The sequence below is a fragment of the Gavialis gangeticus genome, unplaced genomic scaffold (genome assembly GCF_001723915.1).
Source record: "Gavialis gangeticus isolate Ggan-Ray unplaced genomic scaffold, GavGan_comp1, whole genome shotgun sequence".
NCBI classification, from domain to species: Eukaryota; Metazoa; Chordata; order Crocodylia; family Gavialidae; genus Gavialis; species Gavialis gangeticus.
Window position 1 is genome coordinate 17,581,834 of NW_017729004.1, and position 17,918 is coordinate 17,599,751.

The following is a 17,918-nucleotide window of genomic DNA, read 5'->3' on the forward strand; positions in this document are numbered from 1 at the left end:
TATATATAAAAACATAACGTATAGGACAATGCAATGAAAATGTTCCAACAGTATTTTGCCAAGTGGAGATCAGAGGCTGTGTATAATATTACATCTTTCCTACTTGTGCTCATTAGCTTTTACTTTGAAGGTCTTGGGCTGCCATTAAATTTGGATGAATTCACCGTATGATTAATAAAAGTAGTAATTTTTAATAGTGGTTGTCCTCACAACCTTTTTAACACTGCCTTGAAAAATGGGAAAATAATATTATATCACTGTATTTAGCATTTCTTATACTTATGAAAACATCATCCTTAAACATGGGGAATACTGCCAATATTGAATTAATGCTATCTAGCTATTTAAAGCAACCAGCGAGCTTTTGAATGACAATATCACAATATTTATTATGTCATGCTAAAAATATAGTATCACAGAAGTGTAGAGCTGGTGTGAAGGCAGCCACCTAGTCCAGCCCCATGCTCAAGTCAGGATCATCCCTAACTAACCATCCCAGTCAAGGATTTTTCTAAGAAAGCTGCTTTAAACAATAAAAAATTAAGTCCCTGTCCATAAGTACTAAAAGCTTGATGAATGATAAAATCAGTGGTGGTCATCATGGGCCATATCTTGATCATATGATTTAGATGAAACTGCCCCTGACCTCCAACAAGCTTGATTTGTTTTTGATTTAAAAAGTTCATTTTATCCCAATCATCTCAGACCAACAGTACTCAAACTCAGGTTTTGTGATTCTCATCCATTCAAAACAGCTTATCTTCAACCATTTGCCAAATTACGTAGAAGATGTTCTTATCATTGGTCGTTCTGAGTACTGAGGAAATAGGATGAAACCATCAAAGTTTTCTACATGTCTTTTTTCCCATTTATATGCTATAGAAAAAAATTACGACAGTTTACACAGAGTAAATATGTTATGTAATATGTCTAAACTCTTTCTCCATATAGCAATATGTAGAATTCATTGCCTGCTTTGTTGTTGTTTTATGGGACAGAGCTTGGAGCATGCAGTATACCCCTGGAAGTCCAAAAAGCCACATATAAAGGTGTGCAAGTCTGTTTGCAGTGCAGACCAGGCACAGGAATTCTTAGTAGTGCTGTGCACAAAACCCATAGGCCAAAACACTGAACTGGCCAAAAATTACAGTGTCCTCTGTATCCTTCCTGTAGTGTAGAAGTAGCTTACCAACACAATGGTCACTTCTAGGACTGGATTCTCTGCAACTCCATTTCTTCAGGCTTCATGGTTCTTAGTCTCACATTAAAATAATAAAACCTGTTTTCCTGCATAGCATTCTGTACAGCATATGTGGTCCCTTCTTCCACAGTTTAATCAGGATGACTCATATGATATTAAATCTCTTAATGAAAACGAGAGCTTTAGGAAGCCAAATGACTGTCTTCCAAATGCCAGTTATCTAAGAAGCTTAGGATTTCAAAAACTTATTTTTGCAGGCTTTTTATATATTCAGAACCTGAAATTGTCTTTACAGAAAGGCAAGTTATGGTTAGAATAAGTAGTAGAAACTAAAAGTGTCTAGGGCTAATATCAGGTCAGCATAAAGGACAGTTCCAGCCCTCCCATGATGCCAGGTATGTTTTTTTTCTGGTTACTATCCCCTACACATACATGCACACCGCAATTCAGGCATAATTTTACTGGCTTCTCTCTGATCAACCACTCCATGCTGCTGTGTGACACCTGGAATCCCAGTGGTAGAAAGCATTAATTTCTACTTCTACAGTTTACGGTGTATTGGTGTGAAAAACTGGTACAAAAAGTGAAGTGAAGATAAATTCAAGGTGGCATCAGGAGAGTATACTTTTAAAGCCCGATATGACATTAGGTGTCAAGGCTACATGCCCTGTTGCAGACCAGTCACCTTTTCCAAACCTGGGACAGTGATTAGAAAGTTGAACATGGAGTCCTTGACAAGTGCTCCAGCAAATTCAATCCACAAGATTTTGTGATGCCATTGCAAGGCAACAAGAAAGCAAAATCTCAGTCTTTATCATGTTTTGAAAGGGCCAATAGTACCATGACGTATCATTCTTTGTTACTGGAGGTGACTTACAGATCCAAACACTCAATATGTATAGCAAGTACACATTATATATGGGCACAGTGCTCTGGGTGGTACCCTTATTACAGTGACCGGAGAGCCTATTATAGTGCCTTGAGCAAGTGTCATGTTGTTAGCAATCTGATGTTTCTAGAGCAGAATAATTATGCCTAATAACCTACATCTTTGCAATAATTATCAATCATATCAATTATTTTGCATTAACTGACTTGAAGACTAATGCCTTGTATTCAAAAATGTGCTTAACTCTTCCCGATTATGTAGTTGGTCCAATAAAAGATACCACCTCAGGAAATCTTTGCCTCACATTAATTTAATGAGCATGTTTCCTGATACTTCTGTTGCTTCTATGTTGTGCTGTGATTAGCCTGGGATTTTCAGATCTATGCTGTTTGATTTCATTGCTAACTAGTAATTTACCTCTAATAGCCTCTCTGTGTGTTTGTGTTTTAATTAGAGGAGATCTTGAAGACCTATATTGCACATTGGTGGTCTCCTGATGGCACCAGGTTAGCATACGCAACAATAAATGCCTCCAGAGTCCCCACCATGGAGATTCCTGTATACACTGGCAGTCTTTATCCTACTGTTAAAACATATCATTATCCAAAGGTGAGGGAAAATAATAACTTTAAACAGCCTTGTTGTGTTAACTTTTTGCATTTTTCATGGTTTTTGCTTCCAGCTGACTCAGCTATGAGAATATGTAATAGAGCATTTTCATAAGCAAAGCAGTAAACAGAGAACAGTTCAGTTGTTCCCTGTTGAATAGCAGTCTTCATTACTCTTTATTTGCATCTATAAAATTACATTTTTCTGATGCTGGTGTTGGTCATTCAAAAATTGAATGAGAAAAAGTACAATGTGAACATTTTCCCCTTGTACAAGGGAAAAAAGCAGTTAGGTTTTTATGTCAGGAGTTCATCTACCCATGAGTGTCTGTAAATAAATGATATTATATTTGTTGCTTTTGTGTTTTTTATATCAAAGGGCAAATGAAGAAAATGCATAATGTAGGCATTCCTATAAAATTCAGCATAGCATAACATCAGGACAGATATTCTGCCTTTTGAAACAGGTTGCATTCTAGCTTTACTGAAAGAAAATGAGAGATGGAAAAGATCTGAAGTTTAACAGGTCCATGCCAAAGAGTGTCACCAAAGGTGGGCAGCACCTTGTGCAGATCTCCATGGGTGGAGATGATTATCATTGTTCTCATAATTTTTACTGTGTAGTATGTAATTGTACTATACTACAGAGCCACTTGCAAAAGGTATCTAACCTACCTCAATCTTGTCTGTTAAGGTGGGCCAAACTGAGCTACTCCTTAATATGGGAAACATGCAAAGAATTGTCAAAGGAAGAAGTATTGATTCAGGGGGAAATGCTCTTTCCTACAAGTCAGTATTTAATCATGTCCAATTTGCTGCTAAAGAACAGCCTGCCATTTTCAAATGAGGGGTAAAACTGAAATCCTGTCTATTTGTCATAAAACATACCACAACCTTTATGAAAGGTGTTGGTCTCAGTATTTCAGTCAGATTTCATTCTAGGGGCAATCACATTTTGTCTAGCTAGATTGCTTATACCTCCGTGCCTACTTTAAAAGTTAGATGGCTTTTTTTTCCCCTCTGGATGGTCCTCTGCAGACTTTTAACACAAAAAGTGCCTATACTTTGATATATTAAATGTTTGTTTTGTGTGTAGCACTTTCTGTAGTAACTTTTTATCATGGCACAGTGTTTTAGGCTCTGTTCAGTTGCAATAAATTAAAGTAATTTATTTTGAATTTCCAGGCTGGAATGGAAAACCCAACTATTTCTTTACACGTGATTGGTTTGAATGGACCTACTCATGATCTGGAAATGACTCCCCCTGATGATCAAAGAATGAGGTATGTTTCTTAGTATGTTGTCCCTGCCAGTCTTGCACCATAACTTTCAATCAAAAGCATTACTTTACTCCACTGCTATTAAATAATTTCAGTCGTTGCAAACCAAAAAAACCCCTTGAAACTCAGAAAAAATGTCCTTTTTTAGTGTGATTTCCTTTCCTGTTGAAATAATTAGTTAGGATTATAATGCCTTTCTTCTGAGGGATGTCTTCTGATTGATCCAAAATCCACAACAGCAAATTCCTTAAGCATGTTATTTTTGACCATTGTAAAGACCATGCTATAATGCAGCAAATGGAGGCACTGTCATGCTAAGCTAAGACACAGGAACAACAGCAGCACACATGAAACTCAGCTGGTTCAGGACTTAAACACTGGTTAACCCTTTAACTTGGTTTTAAGCATGTGCTGAAATGTTCAGATGAACAGGGGCCTACATTTTGTGGTTTCATGGAAGCTTGAAAACAAGTCTGTAAAAAACAGTATCCTGCATTGAGGTAAGCAGTAGGACTGTGCGAAGCTTCAGTCCCTGATTCGATTCGGCGGAGATAGAGCCTGATTTGGTGGCTGAATCTCTGAATTGAAATCGAACCAGAGGACCCTTTAACCTCCAAATTGAATTGGAACCTTTGAATCGATTCGGGGAGATTTGGACGTATTCAGAGATTTGGACACAGACAGCTTTAAATGCTTTTTCTACATACCTCTAGGTAGCAGGGGCTCATAAATGCTGGGGTGCATGGGGTGCTGGAATGCATGGATGCTGGGGTATGCCCCCACAGAAGTGCGAGAGGCTCTTCACCATGCTTGGCAGCAGACACAGAAGTGGCAATGCCGGGTCTGTTGGGGAGTGTGCAGGAGCGCCGCCCTGGCTCTGCGACTGGTGCTTCCTGGGTCTGGGGTGGGCACCCGGGGGTCCCCGTGTGGCTGATCACCGAGCCAGGGAGGTATGCAGGGGGGAGAGGGGGGCAGCGCAGTCCCTGGCAGACCCTGAAGTGGACTGGAAATACTCCCAGTCCACTTCTGGATTCACCACCAAGCACATCGAGGGCCCCCCCTGCACTCCTGTGGGATGCTCCATGTGCCCCAGGATCACAGCAATCATGAGCTGCGCCTGCTACCTCAAGGTATATAGAAAACACTTTTAAAGCTGTGCCTATGTCTGAATCGCTAATTCCACAGATCAGCATCAAATCTTCAGATTTGGATTCAGCTGGATGGAATCAGGGACAGTGATTTCTGTCCCTGATTCGGGCCGAATCCTAATCGAACAGGGCCCACTTCACTCGGCCCCAGTAAGCAGCTGTTATAATCTGTCTACCTTCAGGTCTAATTTATTGCTTTAGCTCACAATAGTCACTTCCAAGCCTGGAGTCTGGAGGCCACATTCTGATTTCCATAATCAGACATGCAAGTCTAACTTCGGTGGATTTACACTGTTGCAAGTGAGAGCAGAATTAGCTTCTTTGAGCCTATTAACAAATTCAGGTAAACCTATAGGCACTGCATATAACAAATGAACTTGAATGTTTACAGGGCTCACAAGTCTGGTGGAGGTAATTTTCCCTGGACATGAAATACATAAAAAGCTAATCTCTGATAGTTAGTTGAGTGCACTGTGCCACACAAGTGGTCCCAAGCCACGAGACCTTTTGTGAGTAAGTTGTCCTCCACTGGAAAGAGTGTCAGGATGTGCCTTGTAGTGTTTTTTCCATGTTATTTAAGTGCTCTGTTGTGGATCCAGTGGTACTGCAAAACCATGGACGAGTACACTCAATAAGTAGATAACAGGGCTTGCCTTTCCAAAAGGAATTTAAAGTCTATATGTAATGAGCACTGGTTCCCAGGAAAGCTCAAAACCATTGTCCTTGAATGTTGCCATTTTTCTGTTGGAGTATTGACCGGAAAAAAAACATAGTCTTTAAACACGAAAGCTAACATTGGAATTCTTCATCCTGGCTTTATTATAACAATTGCTTGAAAGTTAATTTGTGCAGCTGCAGCTTCCATGTACTCTAATAAATATGTGCAGTCTGGGGTTCATTTGCTATAATTAGTATGGATGACTATAATGTATTTATTTGATTATAATTGATATTGTAAAAGAATGCAAAATATATCATAATTAACAATCCTTCCTGTATATTTCATCAAAAACCTAACACTGCCAGACCCCAGAACACAGAACAAGTCTTGCTGGTAGACCCATGGGGGTACATATTCATTATGCATGTATTTTCTGAAATGAGAGGATTAGTGTGATTGCATTTCATTAGACTTGACAATGAAGATAGGCTGTCAGGTTAGTTACAAAAAGGAGTTTTGAGGAGGAAAGGAGTACTTCTTACAAGGATCGCAAAGCAGAGAAGTGCTATGTAAAACATTTAAATGTAAATAAAACTAAAGGTTCGTGACTCAGTTCAGGATGATGATGTCACAGCTCTTCCTGATATGCTGAAGTTCCCTTAAAACAATCTTTAGTGCAACTAGAAGAGCTAGAAAATAGTTTTTCCTGCTATTTTTCATAGGAAATTTTGAATTTGTTTCTAAAATTCCCATGCAAAAAATATTTCAGGAAAAAAAAGATTAAGAAGATAAAAGAAATGTTATTTTGGAAATCCATTTCTGGTAAAAGTACCATTTTTTAGTAAAATGTTTCTATTTGCATAAGCTGAAAATAGGATGTACTTACCCCAAAATATACATTTTTGCAGAAAAACAGTACAAAAAACCTCTGATTTTCAATTTCATGTGCTTGCAAAAAAGCAGCAAACTGTGACCCTAATGAAAACCCTTTGTTTCTGAGCACCAGGCATCGTTTAATTAAAAAAATGAGCAAGTAGCAAATAGCCTGCTCTATTGGCATGTACACAGTGCACACAGGGCCATGAGCCAGCCTCTTACCCAGGCCTGATATCCACTCCTACTGAGGCATTACGGGCACTTTTACACATGCTCCGGGGGTGTGCTTTAATTAGAGTGGGTCCACAAGCTGCTGTAATTAAAGCACCACCATGTCTCCTGTATCAGCATCCCCAGGCTTAAAAATGGTGATGGGAGCGCTCAAACTAAAGCTCATCAAACAAGCTTTAGTTCAAGAGCCCCTGCCATGACCAGTGACTGCCTGTAGATGCTGCCGGCAGTGTCGGCAGCAGCCAATCTCAGGGAGTGCCCTGCCAATCTCAGGGGGTGCCTGTGCACCCACACGCATGCCCGATGCATCGCCAGTGCCATTCCCTATTATTACGATGCCTGCACAGTTTGGTTTTAGGTTGCTGACTCCAAGCCATCCATGTGGTTCTTAGATGGGAAATGTCTTGTGATAAAAATAAAGTCATCCTTCATGAAAAGGATGAAACTGTTGTTGATGATTTATAACATGAGGCAGCCTGACCTCCTTCAGTAGCTCAGATAAATCCTGCCAAACTTTTCAATCTTTCAGGACAATTTCCTGTGAAAACAAATAGGAATTATGATAGTTTTTATCACTCCTGATCTGTATTACAGTGGAGAATTGGTGTCTCATGCTCCAGGCTGTACTACCAGTACCTCTCTCAATGAGTTCATCATCTAGGATTATTACAGGGTACAACAGATGAGCAAACCACACAACTTCACAAAGGAGACCGGGTAACTGGATAAATGAGGATTTTCCATATTATGCAGAAGTCTCATTTTACAACTTGCCTACTCAGAGAGAAGTAGTATGGCTTAGTGCCTTGGCTGATAACCTATGATTTCCAGGACCCCAATTCCACATTCACCATATTCCTGGATATGTTACTGAGGCCAGATACTAAGCTGCCTAATGGGACTTAGATGGAATTTACATCCCTGCATGTCCAGGAGAGCTGGTTGTATTTTAAAGAAGTCTTACAGAGGATGCAGGAACAAACCTTCCCAATGAACATCCCGATAAAGCTCATCACAATCAGGAGAGGTTCTGGAGGACTGGAAAAGGGCAAATATAATGCCCATCATGAAGAAAGGGAAGATGGAGGATCCAGGGAATTGCAAACGAGTCAGTCTCACCTCAGTCCCTGGAAAAATCATGGAACAGATCCTCAAAGAATCCATTTGTGAGCATTTGGAGGAGAAGGTGATTGGATTCACCAAGGACAAGTCGTGCCTGACCAACCTGATTGCCTTCTATGATAAGATGACTGGCTCTGTGGATGTTGGAAGAGCAGTGGACAAGATATACCTTAATTTTAGCAAGGTTTTTAATATGGTTTCTCACAGCATTCTTGCAAACAAGCTAAGGAAGTACAGGCTGGATGAATGGACTGTAAGGTGGATAGGAAACTGGCTGGATTGTCGGGCTCAAAGGGCTCAATCAATTACTTGATGTCTAGTTGGCAGCTGGTATCAAGTGGAGTGCCCCAGGGGTCAGTCTTGGGACTGGTTTTGTTCAGTATCTTTATTAACAACCTGAAAGATGGGATGGAGTGTACCCTTAGCAAATATGCAGATGACACTAAGCTGTGGGGAGTAGTAGATATGCTGGGGGTAGAGCTAGGATTCAGGGAGACCTAGACAAATTGGAGGATTGCACCTAAAGAAATCACATGATGTTCAACAAGGACAAGTGAAAAGTCCTGCACTTAGGACAGAACAATCCCGTGTACTGACACAGGCTGGGGACCGACTTGCTAAGCACCATCTCTGCAGAAAAGGACCTGGGGGTTACAATAGATAATAGGCTGAATATGAGTCAACAGTGTGCCCTTATTGTGAGAAAGGCTAATGGCATACTGGGCTGCATTGGTAGGAGTGTTGCCAGCAGATTGAGGGAAGTGATTATTCCCCTCTATTCAGCACTGCTGAGGCCACATCTGCAATACTGTGTTCAGTTTTGCCCCCCGTCCCACCCCCCCTACAAAAAGGATGTGGACAAATTGGAGAGAGTCCAGCAGAGGGCAACAAAAATGGTTAGAGGGCTTGGAAATATAACTAATGAGGAGAAGCTGAGGAACTGGGCTTATTTAGTCTGGAGAAGAGAAGAATGATGAGGAATTTAATAGCAGCATTTAACTACCTGAAGGGTGGTTTCAAAGAGGATGGAGCTAGACTATTTTCAGTGATGGCTGATGACAGAACAAGAAGCAATGGTCTCATGTTGCAGCAAGGGAAGTTTAGGTTAGATATTAGGAAAAAACTTTCTCACTAGGAGGGTAGTAAGCAACTGGGACAGGTTACCCAGAGAGGTGGTGGAATCTCCATCGTTGGAGGTTTTTAAGACCCGACTAGACAAAGCTTTGGCTGGGATGATCTACTTTGGGATGGTCCTGCCTTGAGCAGAAGTTTGGAGTACATGTGACCTCCTGAGGTCCCTTCCAACTCTAATTTTCTATGGTTCTGTGATTACGAAAAAAAAGAGTGATCCAAATCAACCCCACTTAAAGGCCCCAAAACCACTTAGGTGCCTAGATTTGTTAGGTATTTCTATTTCAGCTTGAAATGATCCGTACACATTTGGGCATGTTTGGACGCAATCTCAACCAGCTGTCTGTGCATCTCGCTCCTGCCCAAATTCTGTTGTGATCTAAATCCATGCTAGTAGGCACCTATATCCCTTTAGGCAGGGTCAGTGCACACCTAGTGATTGTTTGGTACTCCAAGTATGCACAAAGTATGTTACAAATACAGCTGGAGAAGCTAGTGGGGTGCCTCACATCTTTTGCCCACTTGGGTTCCACTTCCTTCTCTGATGTTTGGAAGGGGAAATGATACCAAGATCTGAAGTTGCTGCCTGCTAGTCACTGTGAGTCGTTTCAAAATTTAACGTGTCCTCTAAACTCTATTAAAAAAATGTTGCCAGCAACAATTTGCCCTAAATTCACAAAATTTGTTTCCCTTTTTTTTTTTTTTTTTTTAATGCAGCTGTATTTTACCTCCTAGGAAACATGCTATTGCTGATCTCAAGTATAAAATCACGCTTGATTTCAAATGCTGACTTTTCAAGATACTGTTACCCAAAGGCTCCCTGTTCCTGTTCTTCGGTGTTGTTCATGCAGGAGCTAAACACTTTTCTTATTTTTTCCAGCAAAATTTGTGCGCCAAATATTGCTAAATTGGTTTCCAACGTGTTATTTTACTAGGAAAACAGATCTTTGTTGCTTTTGCCCTTTTTGTTCAGTACACACAGAAATCCTTGCCAGAACACAGAATGCTCTCTAGTGATACAGCACACTAATCCCAATGAGAGCAACAACTCCTTTTACATATTTTATATCAAACAAATGAACTACTAAATGTTTTATAGACTGTGCACCATGAAAAGTCACTGTATTATAATTTAGGGATGCCTTTGGCCCACCAGTCAGTTCAATGAGAGCTATACTTTTTAGATGCAGCTGTAGATTTTTGCAGATCCATGACTGAAGGTGGAAATCTCCCAGTACCACCCCTGACTGGTGGAGAGTTTGCACCTCCTATTATATTTGGATGTTATCCCATCTCTTCCCTCTTAGCCTATTTATTTGTATCCCCAGTTGCTTCACTTTGTCTTTTACAAATTCTTTAGGACAAAGACTGTTATGTATTATATGGTTGTTCAGCCTAGAAGAATGGAGCCCAATATGGTTCCAGTAAATACTGGAGTGATGATGATGACAAAGGGATTTGGAACCATATTCTTATTCTTGGCCGATTCATTCTCACACAGCTTCGTTGACTACTTTCTACTAATGTTTGTGGTATTAAACGCTGCATAACACTAGTTCTATATGTGCAGGTCTCCACTGCTGAGGAGGCTCTGTTGTTCTGTATCCCAAGTCATACATTCAGATGGGAGGTTACCATATATTTCACATACAACATTCACTGTTTCCCCCAAAATCAGCTCCATAAATTTATGGTGCATGCAATAAATGAAGAAAGCCAGGTTTTTTGCCTGGGGTAGAAGCACCACGCTTTGATTCCTGATCCACAGTGTAGCACAGTGTAGGTGGTGTTGAATTGCTCTTCAGGAGTTGAGGAAGTCTGTTCCTTTACTGACTCATTGTTCTTTACTCCAGAGGTGTTAACGATTATTTTTCATGCTTGTGATGTTCCATTAATCAAGCTAACCTTTCTAAGGACAATTTTGCTCTCTGCAAGCTGCTCCTGGTTTCTCTTCTCCCATTTCACAGCCTTGGACACACTTTAGTTCTTTTCAAAGCTCTACCCAACAGCTTGGTTTCAGCTTTAGTTAAGCAAGAAAAGCAGGGTAAGTCATGTGAAGATTAGGCTCTGTCCCTGCTTTATGCAGTTATAACTCTGAAAAAAACCATTTATTCCCCACCCTCTTCTTTCTGCTTTTGAAAAGCAAGATGCATATTATATTCTGGGGCATGTTATACATGATAAAATACAGTAATTTGATTTTTACATTCTTTAGCTGAGCCAGACATCTTGAGTCAGATTCATCAAACTATTTTGCCTTTTTTTTTGTTTATTTGTCTTTGCATCTACATAGATTTGTAACTTCATACACTTTCCATGCATCCTTTTGTAGTCCTATTGCTCTTTAGTAGTTACCCACTCAGCTGGCAACTAGAGTAGAAATTTGGAACTTACATGTAGAGCCCTAAAATATATCATCTTCCAATGCATATATAACTAACCGGAGAAACATTGAGACTTAGAGATTGTTCCTTCCCTTCCTGTTCATACTAGGATCAACAAACCCATCAGTCGGTTGAGTGGCAAAATATTGTAGCATTAGCATCTCTGGGCTGCATGTTGCTGGTCTAGTACTACAGAGTGATAGCGGTCTATGTATGTTTACGTGTTTTCAGGGACTACTACATAACCATGGTGAAATGGGCAACGAGTACCAAAGTGGCAGTAAACTGGTTAAACAGGGCACAGAACGTCTCTATCTTGACCCTCTGTGATGCCACCACTGGAGTCTGTACAAAGGTAAGAAATACACTTCAGAGCCATTTAAAAGTACTTACCTTTAATATTTGTGGTCTGCACTGGGAGAAAATATTTAAACCATTTTATTAGAAAGTGTGTCAGACTGTATACAGACTTGTACATTGCTTTAGGTAGACACACATTTGCTTCAGGACATAGTAACATACCATATCTGAATTTACTGAGCAAGGGAGGGGTTCTGCGCTCCTAGTGGATCTATAGAAAGCCAGTCTCGGTCTGGCCTTCCACGTTGTTTGTGCCTGTTTACAAGCTTATGGTATATTAATGTAGATAGAAGCACACACACACACACACACACGCATCTAACAGTGCTGTTTTTAACTTGAGAGTCCTTTTACCATCTGAGTTAATGGAATTATGTAAATCAGAGTCCAAACACATATTTTGGGCTGATTCAGGGAAGTTTCCCCTAGTGTAGATTCAGTTATCCCACCAGAAATACCTGCATAGTAATATAGATGATTTCAGTACAGATACATAAACAACGTTCTAAAATGGCAAAACTTATCTTCATTCAGGGGGAAGGCAGGGTAGATTTGTACCTCATAGTCTAGCTAAATCAGAGATGTATAGCATAAGCTTTTGTGCTTCATCAGCATCCCTTCTCTCTGCACATTCAGGGGGATCTTTCTATGTAACTATATCTGTTTATAAGCTTATGCAGTGCAAACCCTTTGTGCATGCAAGGTCTATATGAAGATCCTGGGAATAGTGTAATAACAAGTAAATTACTGTCTTACTTTAAGGAGCCATGTGTCTTTTGAATTTCCTTTTTGTCCATATGAATAACATGTCTTCCTATATGAGACTTTGCTTGTTTATCAGAAAGCAACAATAGAAGAACAGGCCCTGGATTATATTCCTGAACAGCACGCTTGAACAGTTTCTCTGTGCTTGGTCACAACCGTTCAGACTCAGTCAAACTGCTTTCTGCACTGATGAGCAAAATGAAACACATGCAAACTGTTATTTAATTATGTCATTTCATTTTAGAAACACGAAGATGAAAGCGAAGGCTGGCTGCACAGACAGGTAACAGTGATCTTCCTAACAGAATGTAAAATATACAGGCTCTTTTTATTGAGCTATGGGACACCTTTGCCTAAAATATCTGAGATTTCTTTTTCTCTAGGAGGCCCTACTAGTTAAAACCATGGGGTGCCTATACACATGCTCTGATGTGTTCTAGTTTGATTGAGTCCACTGCAACTTTCTAATTAAAATGCTCCAGTGTGCTGCAGCATCATGTGTATTCAGCATCCCACATTTTAAAATGGTAGCAGGCGCTCTTTAACCAAAAGTCATTGAATGAGCTTTAGTTAAAAGGCCCCCATGGTCATTTTGAAATGCAGGATGCTGAATACATGTGATGCTGCAGTATTTTAATTAGAGTGTCTGTCTGAGAGCTGCTCTAATTAAAACACCCTGCACCCCCCCCACCCCGAAGCAAGTGTATAAATGCCTGAATTCCCAAAATATGTTTGACATGAATATAAGCTGCCTGAAAAACTACTATTGAATGAGTCACCCCTGCACCAAAAGCCAAGCTAAGACTGACCAACAGCACAAGTCCTCAATAAAATCTTATTTTGGGGCTGATGGTTGTATTAATTGATGCAGTGGCCCTCCACACAGGAGAGAATCAGAATTAAATGATTGAAAAAGCAAGTCTAAAAAGGGCCATTAGGTGAATCCTAAGTAATATTTGAGAGCTCCTTAGTTACCTAGGAACTTTTGAAATGTGACCTCAAATAAACTATTGCAGATACTTTAAATAGAAGAAAAGAGGAAAGGCAAACAAATCAAAATGGTAAATTTAAGCAACAGTTGAAACCATGAATGCTTACAAGGAAACCTAGAGCATTAAATTGGAAGGGACCTCCTGGGACATCAAGTACAACCTATTTCTATCACAGGGACAAATTTTTTAGAGACTCTGTCATAAGACAATCAAGTTTGTACTTCTGAATTTTACATCTAAGTATATCAGCTCAAAAATCCACTTCTGCGCCTTAAAAAAGAGGCTGAACTGAGTATAAGCACCAAGGAAAAAGAAGTGAAGGTCAGTTAGAAACTATAAACAAAGAGTTTAAATTAATTAAAATTAAGATTTATTTTCTAAATAATCATTGGCATTGATCCATACAGGCCCTATTCATCCAACATAATTATTGCTTTCTGAAGTGTAAAAGTTTGTGATAACTAATGACACTACCTGAGTGTTAGTTTAGGGAACAATCTGAGAGTTGATCAAGTTCCTCCTCAGAGAGAAGCTATTGGTATCAGTCTGTTTTTTGTGGCATCTCTGAGTGCCTGACACACAAACATGAGTAAAATAAAAGAACCCATGCTGGATTTCCTCATGCAGAAATGAAGTACAGCACAAATTCGCCGTGATTGGTACAGAAATCCTAAGAATCTAGGAACTCCGATACATAATGAGACCAATATTCCCCTCAGTCTAGAGACTTTCCTTCAGCAATGACTGGTACATGGTCCATGTAAAAACTAACTTTATAGTTAGTTAGATGCCCCAAACTAAAATCTTCTTTTCTCTACCTGAGTTCACGTATAGAGAAGACAAATAAAAACACCCAGTATAGCTTATATCCCCACAATGCACTATATATATTAGCCTGGATATATTGAAAATTGTTCAAAGATGGAGCTTTTAAAAGGAAAACAAAATTAAATTCCTCTATTTTAAATATCACAAGATTCACTGGGAGATCTATTTTTATAAGTATGGAACCAGTTTAAACCTCTTCCCTTCCACTTCCTGCAACATCTGTCATGCTGTAACTGAACCTAGATATGTACATTTAAAGTACAATACCCTGATTGAGTGCTGAGTCTTCAGAGGACCTGGACTGAGACACATGTATACCAGAGTAATTTAAAAGAATTTTGGATATCAGTATAAATTACACCAGGATCTAGAGTGAACAGAAATGCAGCTATCCTTGAGTAAATACTCCAGTATCTGCATACAGTAGATACTATTACAATGCTTCACCATTTGGTGATAGAAGAGTGGATTTGCCATGAACAAATTGGTACCTCAGGGTAAGTTGTGAACAAATGACGGTTATACCAGTTTAACTTATACCAGTGCACTTTCACCCTGACTTTTCCCAGGATCATTTCATATTTGATTCAAGTAAGTTACAGTAGTGGAGGCCACTTATTCCTATTTGACACTAGTGGAAAGATGTTATATATCCAGGTTCAGCATTGTTTATCTGGTACATAAGTCAGTACTTAAAGTGTGAATACTAGGAAGTTTAATGATAATTTTAGGTGTTAAGTGATGTGCATTATATCGTGTGCGCTACAAAATGGCAAATTCTATTCCTTCTCCTCCATGCAACAAATGCTGCACCAGGGTTTAGAGAACCCAAGTTCTTTGTTTTAAACCAATGAGTTTGATATTCCGGCAGCGTGCTAAAATATTCATCACAACAGGGTTTTGAGACATTTGGCACAACTGTGCAAATAAGTCCCAGCTGGTTTTCTAGGAGTCAGGAAAATAATGTAGAGCTCCTTGAATTTAAGTTCTGGCAATGACGCTCTGCTAAGTTTCTGTTTTAGACTAGCTGTATGATTATTAGGTTATTTCCTTTTCCTGCTTTTTTTTTTTCCCCTCCCATGTTTGAGAACTTAGATAACTATTTTAGCAGATGTGACCAAATATGTATGTTGAACAGCAAGCATTGAGCCCAGCTGGAAATGAAATTCATATTTCAGACCTAATAGTGAGTCAGCCAAGTGATCAGGACTTCTTAAGCTGAGAGGAGAACCTTCCCAGGAGCAGGAGAGAGTAGCAAATGACATCCCTGTGACTCTTGTCCAGAGATGAGAGCAGTTCCTTTCCGTGCACAGCTAGCTTAGCTAAGGAAAATGGCTTCTTTTCTGAGTGTTCAAGCCAGAACATTCAGGCCTCACACAGGCACTCAGCTGCACTCCAAAATGAACATTTAGGTATCTGAAAAACTAGTTGCGTGTGCAACTGCCACAATAATGCTATTGTTAGTCACTTCTGCCAGTCACTGAAGGTGTGTAGAGCACTGCCAAGCTTTTGCTCAGGTGAGTTATGAACCTAAGTCCCATTTTAAGAAGGCACTTGGACATTTAATTGTGTAAGTATATAGTTTCAAAAACTTTAAGTTCCTTTCTAAAAGCTCCTCAAGTCACTTTTGAAAATGGACTCGATTCCTGAGTCATGTAGGAGTTTTTGAAAAGTTTTTGTATTACAATTTAAAGATAGCTTTGGACTCCTTTGGCCCCTATCATGGGGAGTTTGCAAAGCATATTAGACATGAAGTAGCGAAGAGAAAAATGACAATAAACTGGAGGCAGGATGGGAGAAAGATCAGTAAGATTACGTGGATGCTCAGCAAGGACTAGTGCCGGGAAAATTCCCCTGGGATTTCAGGCAAATGTCCCAGCAGGTATGGGTTTTAAGGAAGGCCGGCACATCTTAAACTGAAAGTGTTTTAATGCTCAGTCAAGTAACTGGGTGAAAATTAATGGCTTCTGAGGTGCAGGTTAGGTTGGAGGATCTAATGGTCCCTTCTGTCCTGAAACTGTATGAATTAATTGTATTTAAGTACAAACTCTTAGAGATGCTAGACCACCTCAGAGTTTGTCTTTGGAAGAGGCTGGAAAGGATGTAACCATTCAAATCTCCTTAGTGGGAAAACAGAATATAATTGATCAGTGCATAGATCACCAATATATTACCAAAGTTTCAGAACATTTCTATCAATCATTAATATTTGTACCAATATAACATGCTGAGGATTTGGCATTAGGCTCCCAAATAAAAGTGACCTAATTTTTATCGGTGCTGTCCACATGTAGCTCCCACTGACTTTGGTAGCATTTGTTGGTGCCTATCACTTCTGAAGATCAGACCTCTTATGTTTAGATACCAGCATGTAGGCACAAGGGCATGACTTTAGGGACTCACCCTGGCAAATATTGTCCTGTATCTATATCTCTAATGAGATGCATAGATAATCTGAAATAGTATTTGTTTCCAATTTTTCATGTTCCTTAGCTGTAAAAACCTTTGACCTAAGGCCAATGAGGCAGTTCTTTCCAGGAAGCAAGTGCAGTTGTCACAGGTAACAAGTTGTTCTTCCTGGAAAGCAAGGGGAAGGGAACACAGGCAATTTTCAAATGCTGGTTTTGAATGAATGTTAAGGGGGTTTTAAGTCGGTGAGAGTTTTGCAGTTGACTTCAGCGCAGCCAGAAACTGGCCCCTTACAAGATAACCCACAACACCTCTCACATAAGCTAAACACAAATCTTCTCTTCATTTCCTTCCCCTAAGGTGCATTCTTTATACCAGCTCTCCTGTTTCCTTAAGTGCCTTGGCTCAGTCTTGGTCCTAGGCTGAAGAACATTTCTTAGTTTTTTCTTTTCAGTCTCTCAAATTCTCGTTGTCACAGTATAACAGCTCCACTAGTGATTCATGCATAGCGCAACTCACATTTTTCAGTGTAGTTTCAATGGTCTGGAAACTAAAAACAAGGCTGGCTTTGCACTCGCCTTTCTGTGTTGTTTTGCATTTAGAAGCACTGAAGTATAGAAATGCATCTCCACATCGCTGTCACCATGTACTTCCTAGAGTCCACAGAGCACAGCAGGGACAGAACTAAGTCTCATTATTCAACAGCATGGGCTCTATCAGTAGAGGTAAAGGAAAATCTCCTTTAGCAGGGAGTAGCACCGGGCCTATGGCACTTAGTTGAGCAGTTCTTCTTTTATCCAGTAGAGGGGAGTGATACACAGAGACACACGTGTGCTAACCAATTCATGACAGCACTTATCTTATGTAATAATATTATTGGTGGCAGGCCCTCTGGCCTCAGAGATGGACATCAACATATTGTCTCAGCCTCACAAATCAATGCAGGGGGAAAGAGCCTCAGGGGTGAATGAGGCAGGTGATGGGACAGAGGTGTTGGTGGCTTGTCCAGGGCTGTGCATGTATGTTGTGGGGG

The 17,918-nt window shown here is 40.0% G+C and overlaps 1 protein-coding gene across 1 annotated transcript in view; it reads left to right on the top strand.

Moving 5' to 3' along the window:
* DPP6 (dipeptidyl peptidase like 6) overlaps window positions 1-17,918 on the top strand; it is a 982,502-nt gene that overhangs the window by 855,467 nt on the left and 109,117 nt on the right. The window contains exons 9-12 of the mRNA XM_019508144.1: window positions 2,545-2,699; window positions 3,884-3,981; window positions 11,763-11,886; window positions 12,901-12,939. Of these exons, the coding sequence (XP_019363689.1) occupies window positions 2,545-2,699; window positions 3,884-3,981; window positions 11,763-11,886; window positions 12,901-12,939 (416 nt within the window). The remainder of the gene's footprint in view (window positions 1-2,544; window positions 2,700-3,883; window positions 3,982-11,762; window positions 11,887-12,900; window positions 12,940-17,918) is intronic.